The sequence below is a fragment of the Taudactylus pleione genome, unplaced genomic scaffold, assembly GCF_031769625.1.
Source record: "Taudactylus pleione unplaced genomic scaffold, aTauple2 ptg000253l, whole genome shotgun sequence".
Classification (NCBI taxonomy): Eukaryota; Metazoa; Chordata; class Amphibia; order Anura; family Myobatrachidae; genus Taudactylus; species Taudactylus pleione.
This window is the reverse complement of record NW_028284655.1, coordinates 625,845-651,787: the sequence shown is the minus strand read 5'-3', so window position 1 is coordinate 651,787 and position 25,943 is coordinate 625,845. Positions and strand designations below refer to the sequence as shown.

General features: G+C 45.8%; 1 protein-coding gene across 1 annotated transcript in view; it reads left to right on the top strand.

Moving 5' to 3' along the window:
* The window catches only part of LOC148515088 (adhesion G protein-coupled receptor E5-like), a 216,890-nt gene that overhangs the window by 163,024 nt on the left and 27,923 nt on the right, over positions 1–25,943 (top strand). Inside the window, exons 7-11 of the mRNA XM_088480313.1 lie at positions 259–305; positions 4,778–4,855; positions 6,473–6,638; positions 10,627–10,719; positions 15,217–15,401. Of these exons, the coding sequence (XP_088336439.1) occupies positions 259–305; positions 4,778–4,855; positions 6,473–6,638; positions 10,627–10,719; positions 15,217–15,401 (569 nt within the window). The remainder of the gene's footprint in view (positions 1–258; positions 306–4,777; positions 4,856–6,472; positions 6,639–10,626; positions 10,720–15,216; positions 15,402–25,943) is intronic.

Genomic DNA, 25,943 nt, shown 5'->3' with positions numbered 1-25,943 from the left:
CTATTTTATTGGTAGGGCCCCCCACAAATTAGTTGCCCTGGGGCCCCCACAAACCTTAATCCGGCCCTGATTGGGAAGCGGCACTGTTTGGCTTAACTAAATGTGGAACTATAACAGTTTATAGCAGCCCTATTCTATAACAGTTTTGCATATACTAATACATGTATCTTTGCTTTTTAGATTGCTTATGAAAGCATATAGACTAATTGTCCCCACGTTTCTGATCTGTAGATAACTTTTGATTTTATCTCTTTCCAGTGAAGTGCAAAGACCCAACAATAAACAGACCATGTGACGCCAAACCGGTAAGACGCACAATTCTCTGTCTGTGAACCTCTGCCTTCAAAAGCAATAATCTCTATGTGATGCTTCTCTACTAGGTAGTTGGAGACCAAGAGAATTCCTCCAGTTTGGTTGCCTTAAGTAGCTTTAATTTATTACTGTTTAACTCCTGCGTTGTGAAAGATTCCGCCTCAAATAATAAGTGCTCTAGTTTACTAAATTTTAAGTAGATCAGACAAGGACAATTGGGCTGAATTCAGTTGTCGGCAAAGGGTGCGAATTGCCGTTACCACGGCGTTTAAAAGCCAGCAACGGCAGCCCATCTTGCACCCTTCAACCAGCTGGATCACTACCGTATGAGGTAGCGAACACTTTTGTGCGAAATCCCGCTGCCGTAAATTCAGATTAACCTTTAATTCAATTCCCTTCATGATTGAAAGCCTCCCCCCATAAATGGCACATTTGTGGCTTTTTTATCCACATTTGGTTTATCAAAGACATAAGGGGAATTCAATTAGCCTTGATAAATTTTTGGGAAAATAAAACACTGCATTGTTTTGCCTTTGTGCAATTCAATTAGATCCCATTGTATTCGTCCGAAAAATTATCAATTTTCGGGCGAATACACATAGGATCCGTGATAAGGTCACTGACCTATGTGTCTTTGCGGACGTGATCGTGCAACGGGGCTGCTTATCAGGCAGGTGATAAAACATCCCTGGTAACTGCTTGTTCGGGGCTAATTGAATGTCTCCCTGGGGATCAATTAGACGCGATAAATTATTGCAACTAATTGAATTCCCCAATGTACTAGAATCCTTTTTGTCAAGTTTGCTCATCACATGTTTCTGAGTGAACAGATATCTTCAGGATTATTTATATGTATGGCTGCTGGGTTACACCTACAGTAGCTGCTAAGTGTTAAAGAAAAAGGTTCCTCTACTTTTCGAGGATCAAAGGTAATAATACGTTTATTTTCATAATGAGCAGATGGTCCACATTATCTCCAATGTAAGGGATTGTTTTCATGGGCTAACATTAACTCAATAAACTAGTCTGATCATGTCTAGTATACTGGAAGACTATATTTATTACTCAGTCTTTCTGGGCTCCAAAATGAATTCTCCTTTCTCTTCTTTGTATCGCTGGTTGTGTGAGTACTGCTTAATTATAAGCAAGAAAAAACAATATTAGAAAAACATCAATGGACAGTGATGGTGAAAATAGAACATGATGAGTGACCGCTATAAGCTTCCATCTTCCAGTAAAATTAAGGAGAGGCGGATTAAAAAGACATCTATGGGCAAATAACTACATAGGGCCGTATTTAATTAACCGCAAAAAGCTGTTTTCGCCCGTTTTTTGGAGAAAATTTAGCCTAAAATGAATCTTCGTATTCAATTCCAGTCCGTTTTCACCTAAGCGAAAAGTCAATGCACTGAAATAGGCGAAATTTTTCCTACACAGAATAGCAGGAGAAAAAAGGTACAAAATCTATATTTTGGGGTGCCGATGTTGGGAAACCACCCAGAAGCCTTGGTACATCCCCCCAAAGGACAATTCACCCCAAATAGAAAAAGATTCCCGGAACACCCCGAAAAACGCCTTAAAAATGTGGGGCGAAAATGATAAAAGTGGGGGGACAACTACAAAAACTAGCGAAATAAGCTTCTGGGGGTGCTCTAAGAAGGGGCCAAGTGTTTTGGGGATTACAGGTGCTTGTATGATGGATTTAACTTTTCTAAAACTTCACTTTAGAGACATAAAAAATATGCTAGTACCCATTTTCAAGCACCCCAAATTTGATGGAACTACTTATTTGCTCCAAAAACCACTGCACAATGCCATTCTTCCACACTTTTACCTAGATGCCAATAGCAAGCAATTACCACCACTTAAGTACCCTACTGTAAGCAGTTCAATTAGGGCTAATACTAAACTACCATAATGATTTCCGAAGTCAGACCATCTTTTTCTGGGGTACAGAGTGATTCTCCCAATTCATCCTGCACTTTTCGTCTGGTTCACATTCCCGGGTCCCGTTTACGCCTGTTTGGTAATTGAATACGGTGTAAATCAGGAGCACGCACTAAAAGTTTTCGCCTCCAAAACAGGCGAAGGCGGCGAAAATTCGAGTAGGTGGAACTTTTTTGCCGAGGCAAAACTAATTGAATTCGGTCCTTAGTGTAATAAATTATGATAAATCAAATCATTATTGGTTACTCCTGTAGCTACTCCATGGGGCAAGGGTCTGTGATGTCCAGCAGAGTTCTTTTTATTTATTTGTAATTGTTGTTTAGTTTACAGTGCTCCATACATTTGGATGGCTTTATAAACATTTGCATTTTATAGACATACATTATTATTATTACTATTATTATTATTATCCCTTATTAATATAGCACCACCAGAGAATATTTAACAACCTTGCCCCATTGGGGCTTACAATGTAAGGCGTCTATTTACTAAGACTTGGGGCCGTATTCAATTAGATGCGAAAAACCGTTTTCCGCAAAAAAGTTTTGCTGATGGTCGGAACTTATCGCCATATTCAATTCCAGACGGTTTTTGCCTACACGGAAAGTCAATACAATGTAATAGGCGAAAAAGATTTGCCTCTGAATAGCAGGAGAAAAGAAGTGCTACATTTTTATTTTGGGGTGCAAAGGTGGGGATAACACTCAGAACCCTTGGTACAGCCACCCAAAGGATAACTGTTTAAAAAAATCTCAGGGGAAAAACTTAAGAACACCCCAAAAAAGTACTTTCATTTTGGGGGCGAAAAAGCACAAAGTTGGGGGACAAGTATAGAAACTAGCAAAATAGCCTTCTTAGGGGTCTGCAAGGATGGGTCAGGTGTTTTTAGGATTACAGGTGCATGCAACAGGTGCGTTTCTCACGTTTTTTAAAACTTCACTTTAGAGACATAAAAATATGCTAGCACCCATTTTCAAGTACCCCAAATTTTACAGGACTACTTATTTTCACCCAAAATACTGCTTAATGCCATTCTTCATTACTTGTGCAAAGACGCTAATAAGAAGCTTTTGAAACAACTTCAGTACCCCAAATAGTTTTATTAGGGCTATTCGGACACATCTACATTCATCCCCAATGTTAGTGCATCTTTTTGGAGGGTTCAGGCTGATTTCCCCAATTCTGACAGCACTTTTTCGCCTGTCCTGAATTCGCCGCTTGGCGTTTTCGCCTGGTTTGTAATTGAATACAGCGAATAGCGGGGAGGCGCACGATAAGTTTCCGCGTCCAAAACACGCTATGTCGGTGAAAAGTCGGGCAGGCAAAACTTTTCCGCGGACACAAAACTAATTGAATACCGCCCTTGGATGGAGATAAAATGAACGGATATAAAGTACCAGCCAACCAGCTCCTAACTGCCATGTTACAGGCTGTGTAAATGACAGTTAGCAGCTGGTTGGTTGGTACTTTATCTCCGTCTGCTTTATCTCCATCCAAGTAAATAGACCCCTGTATTCCCTAGCACACAGATAGATACACTAGGGTACATTTTTTGTTCTACAGCCAACTAATCTACTGGTGTGGTTTTGGGGTGTGGGGGGATGTTGCGGTGCCTATGGGGACCCTTGCAGGCACAGAGAGAGCATGCCTGCTGCATGTGGGCAGGGCCGAGGTTGGAAATTGAACCTTAACACTATAAGGCAGCAATGCTCATAGTGCTGGATATACATCAGGGCAGCCTTGGCAGTCACCCAGTGGTACTCACAAATGCAGAGTCCCACACCTAGCTATATTACCAGTGTGAGGGAAGACACTGTGTCATAGTGTGAACTGGGGGTATTGTGTGGCATAATGTGAACTGGGGACCTTACAGCGTGTTCAACATATATGCGGTGCTGGGAGTACTTACACATTATATTTATTAATAACATCACCAGCATATCATTTTGGCAATTTTATTGGTAGAGACTGTTGCCGTGTTTTATTGGTAGAGAGATTGTTGCCCTAGACAGCGGCGTCACTTACCTTGGTGACACCCGGTGCGGCTGAAAGGAATTCCCTGGCACTCTCCTATGTGTGCTAGTCTTGGGGGAGTGACCACATATCACACCCCTCGTTCTCGGCACACAGTGGGCTTGCCTTACCCAGCGCTCCGGCAGCTGCTAGGGCCAGCCCCCAACCTCTCCCCTGCCGTGTGGAGAATGTCATTTCTTTTTTATTTATACATTGAGCAAAATATAATTGTCTTTGAGTTTTCAGAAATGCTGATTTTTCAGAGATTTTGGGATACCAATCTGGTTCTGCCTAAAAAATCACAGCTTTAATTATTTGTTGTTTTTGAAGTTAAAACATTAGTTACTTCTCCACAAATGTGCTGTTATTACATATATAAGCCATGGAAAAATTGCTTCTGCCAGAGACTTTTTTTAATCAATAAAATGTTTTAGTTAAACCTGTCACTAATACTTCCAGGGATTTATAGCATCAAATAGAAAATTCTTGTTTCCTCTCTTTCCAGTTTATGTGCGCCATGGCAAAGTTTAAAGATGACTTTACTCCACAGTGTGGCGAACAGCAGAGCCCCTCAATGTCTGAGGTAAGATATTGCCCATAGTAAGTGATTATTACAGGAGTAACATAAGGTTGAATCCATTATGTGCATAATAACTACTTGGAATAATGTATGTGGTATTATAGTGCTTGTGGTGTGGTGACAGCATATTTCAAAAACTGGTTAACATAGCTCATTATCATCTCAATAATATCTCTATTATTGAAACAACAATATCAAAAACATCTATTATGTCCCTATTCCAGAAAATGCTACTGTATATTCTTACTTACTGGCTTTTGTGGGCTTCCCTCCGGGAGATCCCAGGGGAGGTCCCAGGGACAACTGAGGGGAGCATGGCTACGACAATGCGATTCAAAGCGAATCGCATCATCACAGCCCCGACCACATCACCATAAAATGGTGGATGGTATGCGGGAGGATTATTTATTTATTACCAGTTACTTATATAGCGCACACATATTCTACAGTGCTTTACAGAGAATATCTGGCCATTCACATCAGTCCCTGCCCCAGTGGAGCTTACACTCTATATTCCCTACCACATGCTCACACACATACACACTAGGGTTCATTTTTGTTTGGAGCCAATTAACCTACCAGTATAGTTTAGGAGTTGTCTACTCCCCAAATTTAAAGAAGGTCCCGGCCACTCTGGGATTGTAGGCACATGTTCATATTCCACTAATGCCCCAACACTATATATGCGGGTGCAAAAAACTCTTATGACAAAACCCAGGGGACTAGACACACAAGGTTTTTTTTTTTTTCTTGTTTTTGTGCTTAAACAGTTAATACAAGGCAGATGTATGAAGCTCTGGAAAGTGGAGAAGGATAAACGACCAACCAATCAGCTCCTAACTGTCATGTTACAGGCTGTGGGGCCTATTCATCATCACATAATGCACATTTTCACCTGCAATTGTAAAAATTAAGTTATCGGGCCATTCATCACGAAGGGAAAGCAGGAGATATCACAGTTATCTCCTACTTACCTTCCTTTTGCGGAATGGCCCGCTGTCCCCATACACTAGTATGGGGAAAGCATTCATCAAGGTCCGAAAATATAATATAATATTTTCGGAGCTTGACAGCGGGAGCATTCGCCATCTTCAGATGGCGAATGCTCCTGCTCCGGCATCGCAACCCACTCTTTCCTTATGGAAAGGAGGACCGGGATGTAATGAGAGATCCTTTCAGATCCCTCCACCCCTGTCCGGCTCCTTCCACCAGACGTCGGGGCGCTTGTGTAGGTCACGCATGCGCAGTCCCATCACTGCTCCGACAGGTGCAGTGAAAAGATTCACTGGCTCGCGGGGGCAGCTGATATCACATCAACTGTCACCGCGGCGAGTCAGAATGTTAATTATCGGGGTTCAGACCCCGATAATTAACATCATGAAGAGGCCCCTGTGTTTGAAAAATGACAGTTGGGAGCTGATTGGTTGGTCATTTATCATTCTCCACTTTATCACTTCCCAGAGCTTCATACATCTGCCCCATAATGCGCTTGTGTCCAGGTCCTAAAGAGAACTGTTTGTTATCTAGAGGTTGCAAAGAATACATTTCCAAACGTTTCTACTTATATACAGTATGTGAATAACTTACTCCACATTGTGTTATCCACTTTTCTCCTGGAAGCTCTTGGACAGCTTGGATGATCTGATCTCTAGCTTCAGCTACACCACCACTGAGGAAAGGTTACAGAACGTCGGGCTCCTGCTGCAGCATGTGGAGGACACTGTACAGAACTTGGCTTCCCTGCTACAGAATAACAAGCCACAGTCCAACAAGAAGGGAGATATCCGTGAGTGTGCTGTGTGTTTGTCTGCAGAGTCATAGGACTGTATATCTACGGAAAGCTATTATAATATAATATTATGTGCTGTGTTCATTTATATATAGGGAAATATAAAAAAACAGTTTTGTTGACTAAGCTGCTATAGACTGTTTATTGTGTGAACTCTTCTACGCTATGCCGGCGCTCTGATCCCATGTGAATATTATACATTTCCATATAGGGGAGGGGGGCTGATGGGGTTTTGGGGCGTCCCAGATGCTTGATTTAGGAATGAAGCAAGTAGAATCTGCCACAATAAGCCTTTTTTGCTGTTAAATTGTTTTACATATTAAATAACACTTATGGGTGGGTCCCAAATTGTTGCTAATTCACACAGTCTTATCTAATAAGATTGACATTAATAGTATATTTTAAGGATAAAATTGCTTTCTCAAACTATAAATTAATATTTGACCTGCAATAAAGTTATCTGCATCTGTTACACAGTGTGTGTGTCATGTACGATAGGTACTGCATTAAGTATGTAGTTGGATATATTTACTATAGAGATGGGAGATTTTGCTGCCTCCACCATGTGGTTGATGCTGCTCCCTGGACTGCAGGTAAAATGCTATTGTTTTACAGTTTCATGGTTACCTAGTGCGCAGTTCATAGCCGCGGCACACTGGAGGTGTGGGAATGGCACACTGGTGGTATGGTCACACCCTGTGCAGGCGTGATTATACACTGATGTGGATTTTTATTTTAGATTGTGGCACAGCGTGACAGTTCTTCCATATTGTGATGGTTGGGAGATATGCTTGTGCATATAGAAAAAATAGTGTAAACGTGCAAATTTACAATCACAGTCAATTTTACACCGACCATTTCTTTATGGTGGGCTGCCATCTGCATCAGAAAAGAAACCTAGCTTGTGCGGGGACTACTGACAGGACTGGCGGACAAGATAGGACTGGCACACAGACTCACTGACAGCACTGATGAAACACAAGTCACTAATTATATCCAATGTTTGCAGATAAATATTTGGGATGGGGGTGTGGATGCAGGACAGTGGGTGTGGCCATGTCATCTTTACACTTTGTCACTCCCCTGATTGGAATATTTAGCCTAGGTACACCATTTTTAGTTGCGAGCATTAGAGGAATCTGACTCCATTCTGAGCCTCAGGATAAATACCTCCCAATCTCTCATTAAGTGGGGTGAAAGTGCCAATCGTGGGGCCACAGTATGGTCCCTGCAAATCAGGCCTGTGCAGCCAGAATCAGGATGGTTAGTTGGGAGACATACAGTAGGACTTTGAGACAAGCACACTGACAGTACTGGGAGACAGACTCACAGGTCAGACAGACACCCAGACAGTACTGGGAGACAGACAGACACACTGACAGTACTCACATTCTCCTGTGGATCAGCAGTCTATCGATTTAACCCTCCCTGAGTTGTGTCCTGGGTGCTTACTGAAGACAGAGGGGATACTTTCAGCACTTCTGCCCACAGTCCAGTACAGAGCCTGCAGCTTCTTTATGGCTGAGAAAGTATCCATTCATTTTCAGGGGGAGGGGGTGTTTATGGACCACACAGGTAACCCCCCAAGGGTGCTCGTGTATATTGTATATATATGGTCACCGTGAAAGTGATATTCACTTGAGAGACCCCTGAAAAATAAACTTTAACCCACTACCCCTTAGAACAGTGGTTCTCAATCATTTTCCACCTGGGTACCTCCTGGCAACCCATTTGTGTTATTTGTGCCCCTAACATTTGTAATGAAGATACTTGCTATTAGAAAAGCAATAAATGTGCTATAAACAAGATTTTTAAAAAATATACAAGAATAGAATAATTTTTACACACACACACACAAATATTACATATTACAATTTAACACGAAATTTAAATTGGCAATCAAATTACAGTTCACATTTTTTTTAAAGCTATGTTATGTTTTAACGATTACAGCAGGACCGTAACTAGGGGTGTGTGAGCAGTGCTGTTGCCCAGGACATAGGGCCCTAGGGGTCGCACTAATGTTTCCCCATGGCAGCTGCATTTTGGATTGCAGGGTGCGTGGAACAGCACCTCGGTGCTAGTAGCACTGCTGTAGAGCTACTCGGAGCACCCTTCGGACGATCCAGGCACACATCCTGAAGCCTGTAGCAAGGTGCTATTCCAGTCCAGGTGCCGGCAGCTCCACCACCTCAACGTGGCACCATGATGTCACATGTTTGGGGGTGGGACCTGGCACAGGGTGGCACAGAGCCCAGTTCCGACACTGGATTACAGGGATACAAAAATAGACTTTTACATTTTTTAACTGTGATCCCTTCGCTGCCGAGGTTGTTTCTCATCCTTGCTGAGGTTATTTTGTGACATTTTCACTCGTCACAGTCCAACTTCAATATCAATACACCAACATCACTTCCCATGGGACCCAGGACCTCATTCAGAGCCGCTCGCAAAATGCGAGCGCTCGCTCTGGATGAGGGCGGCCGCTTTTCTTTTGAAAGGCCGCCTCCTGGCCGCTCGCTAAGCTGTGGGTTACCAACCACAGCTTTAGTGAGTGACTAGGTGATGGTCGCGATGGTCAAGACCATCGCGACCATCGGGGCTTGCGAGGAGACCCTTGTGGTAGGGTCTCGTCTCCCGCAAGCCCCAGGCAGCTTCCTACTCTAACAGAGCAGGAAGCTCCCTACTGACATCACTGGTGATGTCAGTAGGGCCGCCTACAAATGGCAGGCGTTCCTTCAGGAACGCCTCCGTTTGTGTGGCCACCCCCCACCACGCCTACAAAACGAGACGAGCTGTCGATCAACATCGACAGCCGCCCCTTTTGTAGCGAGCCCCAGAGTGAGAGAATTTCCCTCTCGCTCCGGGGCTTGCGAGCGGGTCTGAACGAGCGCATAGGTGCTTGCGAGCGGGTCTGAATGAGACCCCCAGTATCTGCAGGGGGTCCTCACCGGTCTTTAGGACTGGTGGGAGACAGGTAAGTAAATTAGTCTATTTTTATTGCCCCTCGCGGTGGAAGATGAGTGGAGCTTGCCTTCCGCATTCTTCCTGTATATTTAAAGGACAAACCCAATCATACTCAGCAGTGAAGGGGTTACTTACTAATGACATTTTTTTACACCTTTATTATTTTTAAGTAACTAGAAGCTAATACAACATATTAATATGCAATATCATAGGCTGATGTCAGCCACAAGTTCTGACATTAGAGCAGTGATTCCCAACCTCGGTCCTCAAGGCACACTAACAGTCCTGGTTTTAGTGATATCCATGATTGTGCACAGAAGGTTAAACCAATATAACTGTGGTACTAATTAAGTCACTTGTGCTCAAGTATGGCATTCCCTAAAACCTGGACTGTTAGTGTGCCTTGAGGACCGTGGTTGGGAACCCCTGCATTAGAGGATGTTGTGTCAGAATTTATCTGGATGTCATTAAATCCAGATAATCTCTTCTACAGGGACAGAGCAGGGCTCTATGCCACCCTGTGTGGGCCACCAACCACTGACATCATGAACCTGTGTCGTCGGCACTAAGAAGTAGGACGCTATTTAGGACGCTCTGGGCAGTTGCAGGGTGCATGCGCGGAACGTCCGCACTGCCACAAGGCAGTGATCGTGCCATCCCCAGAGCCCGTTGGCACCGCACACACACCACTAGTTATGGCTCTGTTCTCCTATGAAGGAAACCCCAGTGATCATGTCCCTGTATTTTCCTGCCTGTTATCATGGCCCTACTGTGGTGCATGTGGATAGAGACCCTGCTTTCCCTCTGTGTCTAATTATCACCTGGATGTCCCACCCCCATGTCCAGCCATTACAGAAAATGTTTCACCTACCCCTGAACAACACCGAGTGAGAGAGAGTAGAAGGAACCTAATTCCATCTTACTGTTGGCACATAACACACCCTGTGTTAGTAATTTGTTGTGTGTATTGTGTATGTACTGTTTTAAGTGGTTAATCTGGCAACCCCCGTCCTTGCAGATATCACAAAATTGAGGAGCATTTCAAAGAACGAGAATCTCTTACTGCAGGGAACCAAGAGCAAAATAACCGTGACGTCCTCTGAGAATGCAGGTAAATACTGTAGCTATTACTCTGTTATTTTAGTAAGTAACATTATGTACTGCTCGCTGCCCATCATCTTCAGGGACAGTTTCACTAGAGGGCACTGATGAAAATAGTGTTCAGTGTGATATTAGTGTAATGAGCAGCATTTCTACAAAACACACAACCACTGTAACTAGACCAGATAGAGGAGTAAAATAAAAATAACACAACCAAAAAATTATATCTCTATCCACCATCATGTATGCATTGTGTCCATTACATATATGGCCAGTACACACTCTAACCTTTATAAGGCGCTCCTGTAGATACGGACGCAAATACAATATTGGCACTTTTCTTTTTCTGCCATTTGAGATTTTATCCACTTCACAAAGGAACCAAAGCTTCTTGAACATCTATATCTCTCATTTTGCACTAAAGTCGCTGGGGTGAGGGCTGGACAGGGCGTGTAAGTACATTTAAGCTGTGTTACTGCAACATCTGTCCAATGCCGACCACAAGAAAGAAGCAAATGTGGAGATGGATAACTTATGGTGCTCAAACCCTGATGCAAAATGTGATCTGATTGGCTGAATGCATTTGATTCCCTCCCACTTATGCTAATACGATAAGTGGTGCTGCAATCTATTACATTATTACAGATTAGCTATCATTCCCCAGCTAAAAGCATATTTCAATTTGATCTTTTAAAGGGGAAGGCAGTAGCTATGTGTTGATTTGAACTTAATGAAAACTTTCATTTTTTATTTGCATCTAATTTATCATTTATGAATAACACTGTCGAGACATACAGTATGTTGTGTTTTAATTGTTTTCTGTATTTGTAGCATTTATTGCTATCATGGTGACTCCACACCTGCCGGCTAATCCAGGAACATTTACTATCGCTTTTTCCATCTGCTTTCCTTGCCGAACTGGGCGTATCATGTGTATACAGACAGCTCTTCATGGTTATCAAAATGCGTCTTTCTTTGGGGCACATGTATGTAGAAGATCCGTGTGCTGCATGTGGAAGCCTATCCTGCTGGGGTTTCTTTTATGTCCGCTGCCGCAGCCATTATCATTAGAATGTAAGCTCTCATGAGCAGGGACCTCTTCCTCATGTGCTTCTCTTTACATTTTCTTCTACTCCTTACTCCCCATAAGGGCACCTAACACGTGACTGCCAACTACCGGCTGCTTAGTGTGAGTGCTTTAGTCGCTATTGCAGCAATGTATATAAATCGTGTCCTTGTCCTGCACTGTATTATACTGTAAGTTACTTGTTTCTTGTCCACTTATTAGTTCTATGTTCTATGTAAGGTGCTGCAGAACACTTGTGGTGCAATATAAATAAAGGATAATAATAATAATAATAATAATAATAATACTCTTGCACTAACCCCATGCTGGGTGCAAAAAATCCCTCTGAGCCACAATAACATACTGAAGCCTGTTTACACGCTCATGACACTCAGAAGATGGATCATTTCCGCGCATCCACATGGTCGCCAAACAGACACTGCCCATTTTACGAAGAGTGACCCGTCCATGGACGGATTGCTACCTCTTCACTTGCAATCTCTCTCCGTGTGCGTATGCCTGATTTGGCGCAGTCTCCAATATCTTTCTATGGCACATTCGCAGTAGGCTGAAATACGCAAACTCCATCCACAATGCCAGCTGCATCTGACTTAGAACCAGCGAACATTAACAGAAAATAAAGGACAAACATTTGTCCCACTGAAATAAGGTAATCTACTTAAGCCCAATTAACGTCCCAGAATTGACCTATGCATTGTCTCTTCGGGCAAAAGAGGTGCTCCAGCAGCCCGCATAGTCAGCACAAAACAACCAAATCTATAGAAGGAAGCTCCACAAAGTCTTTTGCTTGTAGCTGGCACAACTTTCCCTGGTGCTTCTGGGAGGTTAGTTACCACTCAGGGTTGTCTTAACAGCAGTGTGTGCCCTGGGCAAAGCAATGCACTGGGGCCCCTACCCACCCATTCACGGGAAAAAATGTAAATGGTCAATAAAATTAAACCCTCCTACATGACCATCAGACCTCCCACACATGCAGGGAGACTCGGTCTGACTGGTGCGAAGCTGGTGGATGAAGTGAAACTGGGACTGAGGTGAGTACTCATCACAGGGGGGGGGGGGCGCAGCTGCAGGGGGGCATGTTGGCAGGCTCCTACAAGCTTCGGGCCCTTGGGCAACTGCCCAACAAGCCCAATGGAAGAGATGGCCCTGTTACCACTACAAGGCCAGAAAATAGATATCTTAGGGAACATGTTGGGCAAGTTGCAGTACCTCTGGACCCCACCTGGCAACATTTCAAACACCACACGTCAGAATACACCAGTGTAAGTCAAAATTGACAACAAATAGTATATTGAGAGGGGCTGCCAGGCTGGCATTCCTTTATCTTCAATATGTCCGGCATCCTGCTTTTTTTTTTTTTTTTTTTTAGATTCATATAAATTATTGATAATTCTTAAAATTTTCTAGTGTTATGTGACTACTATGGCAACCACAATCACCTGGTTCATAGTAGTGAGCAGGGAGGCTTTGGAAAACCCACATGAGATCTGTTTCTACTGTGACACTTCCCCTTCATTACTCCCCTCCCCACCTCCTACATGCTGAAAGCTCTGGCAACCATATTTGGTTGCGTTATAGCACAATATTAAAAAAAAAAAAGATAATGATTTGTAGGAGTATAGCTAAGAAAAAGTACTATCTGATACATGCTTAAAGGTGTTTAACTTACTAAAGAGAGTGAGTGTGTAGTTTTGGTTCACTCCTACCCATTCCCATCTAGAGCGGTAAATATGGAATTAAATATTGACTCAATTCACGTTTATACACTGAGGGCCTGATTCACTAAGGATCGCTATTGTGATCGCAGCTCCGTAATCGCACGCAAGTCTGCTGCAAAAATATGGTAATGATTGTTATCGCAATGCCGTCACACTGCCAGCATAGAGACGCCCACTGCCTCCCACTACCACATACCTCCGGAGAGACATTTGCTTGCGCCGTAGGCCTATCAACAAGTGGTGTGGCCTCAAGGTAAATGCCACACACGCGAGCCACGCCCCAGTTTTTGTCATGCTGGGGGCTTACCCAGCGCTCTGGGAGCTGCTGGACGGGCCCCCAGCCTCTAACAGAGCCGGCACTGTGTCTATGGGATGGGTGGGACAGCGGGACAGTGCCTCTAAAAAGGGACTGTTGGGAGGTATGCTACCACTATCTCACATCCGTAATACCTTACCTCCATAAACATCAGTAACATTGAGCACCATCGGCCCCTCATGCAGAATTACAGCAGCCCTGACCTTACTTAGAAATTGCTATCCTCGATGCATTCAGTGAGTACTCAAGCTGCGCATGCAATCGCTATGGCTAATTTATGCACGCCCATGCAACGGCGGTCAAACGGTCAGGCACGCCTGCGTTTCTCCAACCACCCCCCCCATCACCACCCCCAAACGCTCACTGCCTGTCAATCACTCTGCGTGGTCTCCGTGATCGCAGTGCGATCGCAGTGACGCTTTCACACACGTGTACTGCGATGCATGCGCAGTACGCAACAATTGGCCAACAGCGTACGCTTTAGCAATAGCGTTCCTTAATGAATCAGACTCTGAGACTTTTTTTTTTCAAATAAGTTTGTGGTTCAACAGGCGGAGTCCCATAATTTACTTTGTGGCGGTCTCTGATTGTTCAATGGCTGCATTCTATTTTGAACAACCTGCTTTAGGGTTCCAGAACAATGGGAAACTGACAGTTGGGACAGATGAGGTCAAACTCGCTTCTCAACGGGTTTTACCTCAAAAATTAAAGCAGCACTAATATCGAATTCAAAGCCTGGCGTGTTTTGCACTTATAGTTAGCGCTACATTCTATTTTTATCTCAAACCTGCCAGGAAATCCTTCGTAAATATACACCTCGGAGTCTCACCTGAAAAAGGTTGCTTAAGTTCATCAGAAAGATGACCACCAAAAATGAGTAAGCGATCTTACTGCCTACTTTATTACAACTGAATTTAGCCAAAAAGCCCTACAGTACAAAGCTGCTTTCAGTGCAATATTTGCATAATATATATCTACTTGGACGTGAAGGTGTGGGTTGTGTGGCACAGAGAATTTTGCCACCACAACCAAATTCCGAACTTGTGGCATTGGGCAGTGTAGTGCAGGGATCCTGATGATGAGATTCACAGTAAAATTCATCAAGTGGCCAAACCTCCCATTTTACTGGGGGAGTGAGCAACGTATTAAAGGCTGGTCTGCTCTCCCGTCCCAGGTGTCTGGGACAGCTCTCTCCAAATTCAGGAGTCTCCCGAACATTCAAGAGGAGTAGGAAAGTATGAAATTGACTGTGTATTCTTTATGCTATTAGACTAATCTCCACGTTATTCATCTCGTGTTGACAGCCTTGTAGTGTGATAGAATTATCAATTCTGAAAATGTAAACTGTTTTATTTATGTCCCTTCCATCTACATTCTCTCCGGTAGTTGCTACATTGGTGGGATGTGTGGAGTACAGTAATATCTCTCACCTTCTGGAAGGGGCTAAACTTTTGGGGAATTATTCAAAGACTCAGAAATTTCAACTTGTCTCCCCTGTGGTCTCTGCCTTCCTTGGAATCAATACTACTACTGCTCATCCAATCTTGCTGCATCTGAATTACACTAAGCAGGTAAGAATTCACATTTGTGCTATTAAACTAATCTAATGAAGGCATATTACTGCACCAATACACTTCATCATAAACAATATGAGATTATAGGATTTAGGCAACTATTACTAACAATACTAAAAACTACCAGGCAAATTTCTATAGCTGCATTTATCGTGCTGCTATAGCTCTTTCTGCTTCATTGCCAAAGTGGGGGAGAGAAAACTACTCCCTCCGGCGATTCCTGAAAGTCCCGCAGCGTAGCAGCCTAATGTTGATGCACTGTGTTTTACCTCCTTGCCACGCCACTGCGCATGCGCGAGATCTCTCAAATATTGTGCGTAAGCCAGAGCCCCACAGAAGCCGGCACCGGTTAGCACACATACCAGCAACTAAATCCTGCCAATATGTGAAAAAACAATAAGCCACAAAAGTGCACTTATATTTTTTTTGTAACATCTGAATGGTTTTCTGTCATCACACAATAGTATGGCGACGGCAAAATCATTAGTAGAGATGAGTCCACCTGAACTTACCGTATCCAAGGGGATCCTGACCCGCCGCTCGTATCTCCCCGCCAATTTCGGGCTCCACATCGAGGCAAAATGTCGTCAGCTGGCGTCGGATTCTCGCGATTTTTCAGTTCAGTTGTTGACTACAGTCCATTCTGCTGTGCACTCACCTCGGCCGGCTGACTGTGTTGTTATTGCTAGTGTCGTGTGTCCTCGGCTCCACGTTGCTCAGCTGTGTTGCTACAAGTGTCCATCCAATCCAGTGGCTGCTCCTGTGCTGCTGTGCTGTGTTCCGTTCATACACTCCAGTGGCTGCGCCTGTGCTCAGTGCTATGCTGTACATCCACTCCGGTGCTGCCGACACACCTGCCCGATGTTCATCTGCTCCAGTGCTGCCAACTCACTTTTCTGGTGTCCATCTGCTCAAGTGCTGCCAACGCACCTGTCCAGTTTCCATCGCCTTCAGTGCTGCCGACGCACCTGTCTGTTGGCCATCCATTCCAATGCATGCCGACTCGCCTGTCCGGTGTACTTTCTGCTCGAGTTCTGCCGACGCACCTGTCCATTGTCCATCAGCTCCAGTGCTGCCGACTCACCTGTCCGGTGTCTAACCGCTCCAGTGCTGCCAACTCACCTGTACGGTGTCCATCCACTCCAGTATGGCCGACACACCTGTCCAGTGTCCATCCGTTCCAGTGCTGCTGACACACCTGTCTGGCATCCATCGCACCAGTGCTGCCGACTCACCTGTCCGATGTCCATCCGCTCCAGTGCATGCCGACTCGCCTGTCCGGTGTACATTCTGCTCGAGTTCTGCTGACGCACCTGTCCATGGTCCATCAGCTCCAGTGCTGCCGACTCACCTGTCCAGTGTCTATCCATTCCAGTGCTGCCAACTCACCTGTACGGTGTCCATCCACTCCAGTTCTGCCGACACACCTGTCTGGCATCCATCCGCACCATTGCTGCCGACTCACCTGTCCGATGTCCATCCTCTCCAGTGCATGCCGACTCGCCTGTCCGGTGTACATTCTGCTCGAGTTCTGCTGACACACCTGTCCATGGTCCATCTCCTTCAGTGCTGTCGAAGCACCTGTCCAGTGTCCATCCGTTACAGTGCTGTCAACGCACATGTGCTGCTAACACACCTGTCCGGCATCCATCCACTCCAGGCTGCAGACTCACATGTCTGATGTTCATCCATTCCAGTGCTGCTGACACATGTGTCTGGCATCCATCCGCGCCAGTGCTGCCGACTCACCCGTCCGGTGTCCATTTGCTCCAGTGCCTCCAACTCACCTGTCCAGTGTCCATCTGCTCCAGTGCTGCCGACGCACCTGTTCATTGTCCATCAGCTTCAGTGCTGTCGATTCGACTCACCTGTCCAGTGTCCATCTACTCCAGTGTTGCAGATGTACCTGTCCGGTGTCCATTGCTCCAGTGCTGACGATTCACCTGTCCAGTGTCCATCCACTCCAGTATGGCCGACACACCTGTCTGGCATCCATCGCACCAGTGCTGCCGACTCACCTGTCCGATGTCCATCCTCTCCAGTGCATGCCGACTCGCCTGTCCGGTGTACATTCTGCTCGAGTTCTGCTGACGCACCTGTCCATGGTCCATCAGCTCCAGTGCTGCCGACTCACCTATCCAGTGTCTATCCATTCCAGTGCTGCCAACTCACCTGTACGGTGTCCATCCACTCCAGTTCTGCCGACACACCTGTCCAGTGTCCATCTCCTTCAGTGCTGTCGAAGCACCTGTCCAGTGTCCATCCGTTACAGTGCTGTCAACGCACATGTGCTGCTAACACACCTGTCCGGCATCCATCCACTCCAGGCTGCAGACTCACCTGTCTGATGTTCATCCATTTGAGTGCTGCTGACACAAGTGTCCGGCATCCATCCGCACCAGTGCTGCCGACTCACCCGTCCGGTGTCCATTTGCTCCAGTGCCTCCAACTCACCTGTCCAGTGTCCATCTGCTCCAGTGCTGCCGACGCACCTGTTCATTGTCCATCAGCTTCAGTGCTGTCGATTCGACTCACCTGTCCAGTGTCCATCCACTCCAGTGTTGCAGATGTACCTGTCCGGTGTCCATTGCTCCAGTGCTGACGATTCACCTGCCAGTGTCCATCCGCTCCAGTGCTGATGATGCACCTGTCCGGTGTCCATCTGCCAGTGTAAAAAAGATAAAGTTTTTTTTAAAAAAAGTTAATTTTTCTTTTGTGCTGTACCCCAGTGTGTATCCACGGGGCGCGCCGCCTCCTACCCCTGCTGCAGATACAGCCTGTTAATTGCCGGGAGCCCGCTGAGATTCAGTTACCAGCGGGCGCCCGGCAGTGCAGAGCAGACGGAGACGGAGGCTCCGGCTCCCCCAATGTGCACTATGGGAGGACGTCATGACGTCTTTCCCATAGTGCAGAGGAGCAGCCGAGCAGAGCGGACGCCGGAGCGGGTCTGAAGGTAAGTAGTACTGTTTTTTTTTTTTTTTTTTTTTGTGCAGGCAGCCTGGACAATACTTGGGGGGAGACACTACCACTGGGGGCACCCAGGCACTACTACTGGGGACATTACAAGGGGGGCACTTCTACTGGGGTCATTGCTTAGGAAGCACCACAACTGGGTGCATTACTCAGGGGCCAGGGGCACTTCTACTGGGGGCACTACTACTTGGGGCTTTACTACTTGGGGCACTACTACAAAGGGAGCATTACTATTGGGGGCACTAATACATGGGCATTAATACTGGGGAATTTATACAGGGTACACTACTACATGGGGCATTACTATTGGGGGCAATACAACTGGGGACACTACTACTGGGGCACTACAACAGGGACCATTACTATTGGGGGCATTACTGATGGGGGCATGACTACAGGGGACATGACTACAGGGGGCTCTGCATAAGTTACACTACCACTGTGGGCACTGCTTAAGGGGCATAAATACACGGGACACTGCATATGAGGACAACTACAGGGGGCACTGCATAATGGGCACTTTTGCCTGAGAGCCAGTGGGGGGGAAGCCTAAGACCTGTCGGGATGGAATGGCAAGGGAGGGGGCTGGAATGAAGTGTGTATTATGTGAATCATGTTTTTTCAATGTGTTTTATGTGGTTCTGGATTTAATAATGTATTTGAGGTGGATGTGGTTTTAAAACGTAGTTTATGTGCCTCTGGCTTTTCCAATATAATTTATGTGGAAGTGGTTTGTTGCAGTGTATTTTATGTGGATCTGGCTTGTATTTTCAATGTGCTGGGCTCGCTCCCAACGCGACTAAAACCGGGTGTGCAAGGTCATACTTCTGCAAATGTCACACCAAAGGCATGCACACAGAAATGCGGCGTGGGCTTGTGACAGCTAGGCCACACCCCATTTTTTGAGCGCGTGTCTTTTGTTTAGCTACATATATTTTTCAGCGCTTTGCCTCTGACAGGTTAGACACCCCTGTACTTAGTAGTCACAGTGGCTGACATTCTGTGGTCTTTCTAGATCACGCTCCCTTACTGTGATACCACACCCCCTCATGATGACGTCACGCCCACTCCACAATATTACTGCTTCGAGGGGGGAGGGGGCGCATTTTGACTGCCCGCACTGGGAGCCTCAGACCCTAGAAACTGCCCTGTGTGTATCCATAACACAAGTACTGTGATGCCACAGGCCGTACCCTTAGTGTGTATCCATAACACAATACTCTGGCCGTACCCCATTGTGGGCCAGATTCAGAGATGAATGCAACTGCAAATCGCACTGAGATCAAGCGATTATTTGCCATGAGTCCCATTGCTGATTGATTGACAGGAAGTGACCATTTGGGGGTATGGACAGGGGGTGGTTAGAGAAACGCAGGCGTGCCTAGCTGTTTGAATGCTGTTACATGGGCGTGCATAAATTAGACACTACAATTGCATACACAGCTCTGCGTGGCAGAAGAGCTCCCTGTCCAGTGGTAGTGCAGACCTGCCACAAGGGTAAAATGGGCGCCGATGAACTTCGATGTTTACGTATGTATTCGTAGTCGCACGCATGTGAGAAGGCAGTAGTGGCCATCTTTATGTTCGGGTGATCATTGCTAACATTAGCATATTTTTGCAACTGCGTTGCGTACGGAAACGCAGTTACGATCGCATTAGCATCCATCTCTGAATCAGGCTCTGTGTTCATATAAGAGGTATGACTCTGCAGCATCATTTGTGAACACAGTTTGAAATAATGTTTAAAAAAGTTTTTGTACAAATTGTTGTGTGTGCTGTACCCCACTGCATTGTTGTTCGCATACATACAAGTCCTGTAATACCTGCAAATAAAGTATTAAAAAAGATATATTGTTCTAATGTTTGTACTACTTCTTTGTGTTCGTCAATATGGATAATCATTTCAGAGAAGAGCAGGAACCACATACTGGTGCTGCAGCTGCTGCTGCCACCAGTCAAGTCGATACTAGTCCTTCAATATCATCTACTAAAGCCAATGACCAAGGACATAGAGGGTTTAAGTCATGGCATCTAAAATCCAAAAAACAATATACAGCGGTAAAGGAAAAATAAACCTGTAATAAAGGGAGTTTGGTGCAGAAAAACATAAAATTGTCACCATGCCATTCACCACACAAAGTGGCAAGAAAGGGCTCAGGCCTTGACCTTTATTTATGATTGGTGGTTCTGCAACTATCAGTGAGGCATCTTCTGCCTATCATGATGATGTAAACTCTTTAGACGCAGAGTCTAGAGGAGGTGTAAAAAAAATGAAAACCACTAAGGCAGTAGAACAAACTGTGGGCCTGATTCAGAGCCCGGACGCTCTTTGAGAGCGCTCGCTCTGAATCAGGGCGTCCCTTTTTTTTTTTAAAGATGGCCTCCTGGCCGCTTTCATAGCTGTGGGTGACCACCCACAGCTTATGCGAGCGGCCAGGTGATGGTCGCGATGGTCAAGACCATTGCGACCATCGGGCTTATGACGAGACCCTTGTGGTAGGGTATCGCGGCCGCAAGCCCCATTGGACTTCCTGCTCTAATAGAGCAGGAAGTCCACCTACTGACATCACAAGTGATGTCAGTAGGGCCGCCCACAAACGTCCGTTTGCCCAGCCACCCCCCCTGCCCACCTCCAAAACGGGGCAAGCTGTTAATCACAATCAACAGCTGCCCTACTTTGGTGCGAGACCTGTAGCAATGAAGCTCCCATCACTGGCCGGGTCTCGCGCATGCCGGAGCCGGCTCTGGCATGCGCATGCGCAGTGGGGGACCATCGACCTGCTTGCAAGCACTCTGCACTCGCGAGCGGGTCTGAATCAGGCCCTGTGTGTTCCGAAATGTCACAAATCCCTGAGGAGAGTCCATTAGTGATATGTGTGAGCCTGACCTTTCTGATACTGTACCCATAGAGAAGCTGCCTTCCACCATTTCTGTACCCTCTGCAAATGTGTGGATAGGCAGCACAAGTCAACATGCTGACATAGAAATTGAGGATGCTACCGTGGAAGTGCAAGAAGATGAGGGAGGTATTTGTGTAGCTTACACCAGCGCTAATGAGGATGTTGTTTGTGCAAGTCATGCACCAGTGGAAGCAGTTCTTGCCCGTGATAAGAAGAAGGCCATTGTCATACCTGGGCATAAGACCAAAAAAATCCACCTCTTATGTGTGGAATTATTTTTACCCAAATCCTGATAACACTTGTCTAGCCATCGGTAGCGTTTGTAAAGCCATAGTGAGTAGGGACCTTAACCATCTAAGAACCTCCTACCTGTTACATCATTTGCAGCGAGTTCATGGAAAGTTTTTGGGAAAATCAGAAACTGGTGCCAAAAAAAATAACAGCAAACAGTCCAGCATTAATTAGCTCTCTTCCTTCAGCTACATCCCAGCACCTGCAATCTCCACTGCCAACACCTTTATCATCAATATCTTCACTAATGATCGGAGGTAGTCATGCATCCAGAATAAGGCTAAGTGACTCCTCCCCTATCTAGGATTCCTCAGAAGGATCCTTGAGCACTATGCCTGCTGCTGCTGGGAGTGGATCTTCATCCCAGAAGGGGACCAAGAAGACTACTAGTATTAGTTTTGAAAAACAATCTTACTGTTGATAAGGTCTTTGCATGGGGGAACAAGTATTATAACAGCCACCCAGTTGCACAGCGGATCACTGATGCCATAACAGTTATGCTGGTATTAGATCTGCATCCAGTATTTGCCATTAATGCAGTGGATTTTAGACAGTTAATTGAGGTCCTGTGTCCCCGCTACCAAATCCCATCTAGATTCCACTTCACTAGAAAAGCAATTCCCAGCTTGTACAGGGACATTAAAAAAAAACTTATTTATTGTCCTCCAAAATGATGATGTACCCCACTGTCCACTTAACCATAGATATGTGGACAAGCGGAACAGGGCAAACTAAAGATTACATGGGTGCATGTACTGCCTTCAGCAGCACCAACAGCAGCAGCATCTAACAAACGCCAGCTCATTCAGAGACATTCTACTCTGTGTATCATCGGTTTCACTAAGAGGCATACCACTGACAACCATTTAGAAAAACTCTGGAAAATCATTGCAAAATGGCTTACCCCACTTGGACTCTCCTCGGGATTTGTGATTTCGGACAATGCCACCAATATTGTGAGAGCATTACAGCTGCGTGTGACACGTCCCATGTTTTGCTCACACAATCAACTTGGTGGTGCAAAATTAAAAAAAAATATGCCAGGGGTGTGAAGGAGATGCTCTCTTTGGCTCAGAAACTGTCAGGGCATTTTCGCCATTCAGCAAGTGCATGTAGAAGATTGCAGCACCTGCAAGAACAATTGAATTTGCCCTTCCACCAGCTGAAGCAAGAGGTAGTAACAATGTAGAATTCCACCCATTATATGCATCAGCGGATGGAGGAACAGCAAAAGGCATCTAAGGCTACACAACGACCTATGACATAGAGAGAGGAGGAGGAATTTACCTTACTCAAGCGGAGTGAAGAATACTTTCTGTGTTGTGCAAGGTGTTCAAACCCTCTGAAGTTGTCACCTTTGAAGTGAGTTTAGACACTACCAGCTTGAGTCAGGTAATTTCCCTAATTAGACTTTTGGAAAAGCAGCTCGAGAAACTGAAGGAGGAGCTGAAATGGAGTGATTCCGCTAACTATGTTGGACTTGTAGATCAAGTCCTTTATTCACTTCACCAGGATCCAAGGGTCGTCAATATCTTGAAATTGGATCAGTATATTTTGGCGACCGTACTTGATCCTAGGTTTAAGTTGTACTTTGTGGCTTTCTTTCCAACAGACACAAATCTAAAGTAATGCAAAGAGCTGTTGGTGAGCAAATTGTCAGCTCAAGCGGCACGTGACACGGCGATGTCTCCTACTTCAGTGTCTCCGGCAACTATGGCCGCCAGGAAAAAACTCAATTTTACTAAGAGACCCACTGGTGGTGATGCAGATGAGTCAACACAAACTTTTGACATCTGGTCGGGTCTAAAAGAATTGCTTATAAATAGTGACACCTCTACCATGACTCCATCTTATATGGTCACCAGTCAAAGAATAGTTGATGACTATTTGGGTGCTATCAATAAAATAATCATGTCAGACAGTCCGTCTCTACTAGCAGGATACAAAGGTAATTTGGAGGCCTTTACACAAACTGTATTTACTTTACCTAAGTTGCCCAATCTTCAGTGTGTACTGAAAGAGTTTTCAGCACAGCCGGGAACCTTGTCAGCGATCAGCTTAGGAGGTTATTTCCCCAAGATGCTGTGTATCAAAATTAATTACAAATTCCATGAGAAAGACCTTTACCGGCAATTACGTAAAAAAAAATACAGAGACACCTGTAATGGTGGATTCCAGCGGAGATTAATTAATATTGTGTGAAGAAGATGATGTACATATTGATGAGGTGAGGAATTGGATGATGATGGCGATGACATCTTGCCTATGTAGAGCCAGTTTGTGTACGTAGAGATCATTGCCAGTAATGTCCGTGTCAGGTTGCGTCTAGAATCGGCCGTTACTCACCTCAGTGTCGGCTTACCCTGACTTCTTGAGCGGTCAGACACCAGGTGCGGGGCAGGGTGATGCTCTGAGTATTATTCCTGGGGTCTGCTAGGACATCCATGTGCTGCGCCGTGATTTGGTTTCCGCGGTTACCGTCATGGATGCAGCCATGACAGTCTACATCACCTGATTAGCCCTTTACTCAATGGTAGCATTGGTTGCTGTCAGCAGACACTGTCCTCCAATGGGCCGCTACCTTAGGGTATTTAGCCGTGCTCAGGAAGTTGTCTGTACAACGTTGTTACTTCCAGTGATACTTGCTGTTGCAGCATTCCAGGTTCCTAGCTCCGTTCATCTAGTGATATCCTCCTAATGTGTACTTAGGCCCTGATTCAGAGCTGGACGCTCTTTCAGAGCGCTCGCTCTGAATCAGGGTGCTTTTCTTTTTTGGAGCCGGCCTCCTGGCCGCTCGCTAAGCTGTGGGTGACCACCCACAGCTTTTGCGAGTGGCCATGTGCATCGCGACCATCAGGCTTGCAACGAGACCCTTGTGGTAGGGTCCCGTTCCCACAAGCCCCAGTGAGCTTCCTGCTCTAATAGAGCAGGAAGCTCAACTACTGACATCACGAGTGTTGTCAGTAGGGCCGCCCTCAAGCGGCAGGCATTTGGCCAGCCACCCCCCTCCCCGCCTACATAACGGGGCGAGCTGTCGATCAACATCTATAGCCATCCCATTTTGTTGCGAACCCCAGAGCAAGTGCGCACTGCCCGGCCATCAACCCGCTTGCGAGCGCATAGCGCTTGCGAGCGGGTCTGAATCAGGCCCTTAGTACGGCATCTGCATACCATCTCCTAAGTGCCATTTCTCCTGTGCAGTTCTGGGTCTGGATCCACAGTGTGCGTACTTAGGGCCTGATTCAGCAAGGAACGCACGCTAGCAGATGCACGCTAGCAGATGCACGCACCCGTCCGCTGCAAGAATATGCTAATCAATGCATACGCACGGAGACTGCAGCACAAAATGAAGACACCCAGCCCAATATAAAGCCGCCCATCTCCTTTTACTCACAGTCTGATCAGTACGCAAGATAGAGTGAACATCGGTTACATCGAGAACCATCGGTCTCATACGCACAATAGTGGTTGACCTGACCTGCCGCAGGATTTTGTCCACTTCCTGTGTACAGCTTATGGTATGGCTGCCACCGCACTGCCTTAATTATGCACACCCCTATAACAGCGTTATAACGCCTGCGTTCCCCTGACCATCCTCCGTCACCACCCGCAAACGGCACCTCCTGTCAATCAATAGGGTCTGCGTGCACACTGCGTGTAGTCTACATACTATAACCCGATCGCACTGGCTTGTTCGTGCATGCGCAGATCACAAACATCGACCAAGTGCGTGCGTTCTCTCCTTTGCGTTCATTGCTGAATCAGGCCCTTAGTACATCATCCAAGTACCATCTCATAAGTGTCATTCTCCTGTGCTTTTCCTGCGATTATGTTCTTCCGTTTCCCGCTTGTACCAGATAACTGACCAAAGGGCCTCAACCTACTTACTGGGTGCAGCTTAAATTCAAATCCCAATTGGAGGGGTCACTGGTGAACATCTCCCAGTAGGCTTGACTCTGCACCTTTGGTCAGATCTCGCCCACAACTGGTACTTGTGGATGAGGAAGGCATACAATTCAAGCCCCCCGTCTCCAATTCCTTTCCCAACTTGGGACCCTGACATCCAATCCCTGGGCAGGGAATCTCCTTAGCTCAAATGTGACAGTCTGATGCCCATTGGTAGCTTGTTTTGTGGGGGCCCAAACTAACCAATCATTTCAGCCACAAGTGGCAGTCCCCGACGCTGAAGTGATTGGTTTGTTAAACTGTGCATGTTTTGCTTAATATATACAACATAAGGGTGGGTGGGAGAAAATTCCATCTTGCACCTCTTTTCTTTGCATTATGCGCTGTTTGGAGCATTGCTGACTGTCTTTTTGCATAGATGACAAACATTTTTGTAGTTTATTAAACTGCCATTCTGTATGCCACTGCA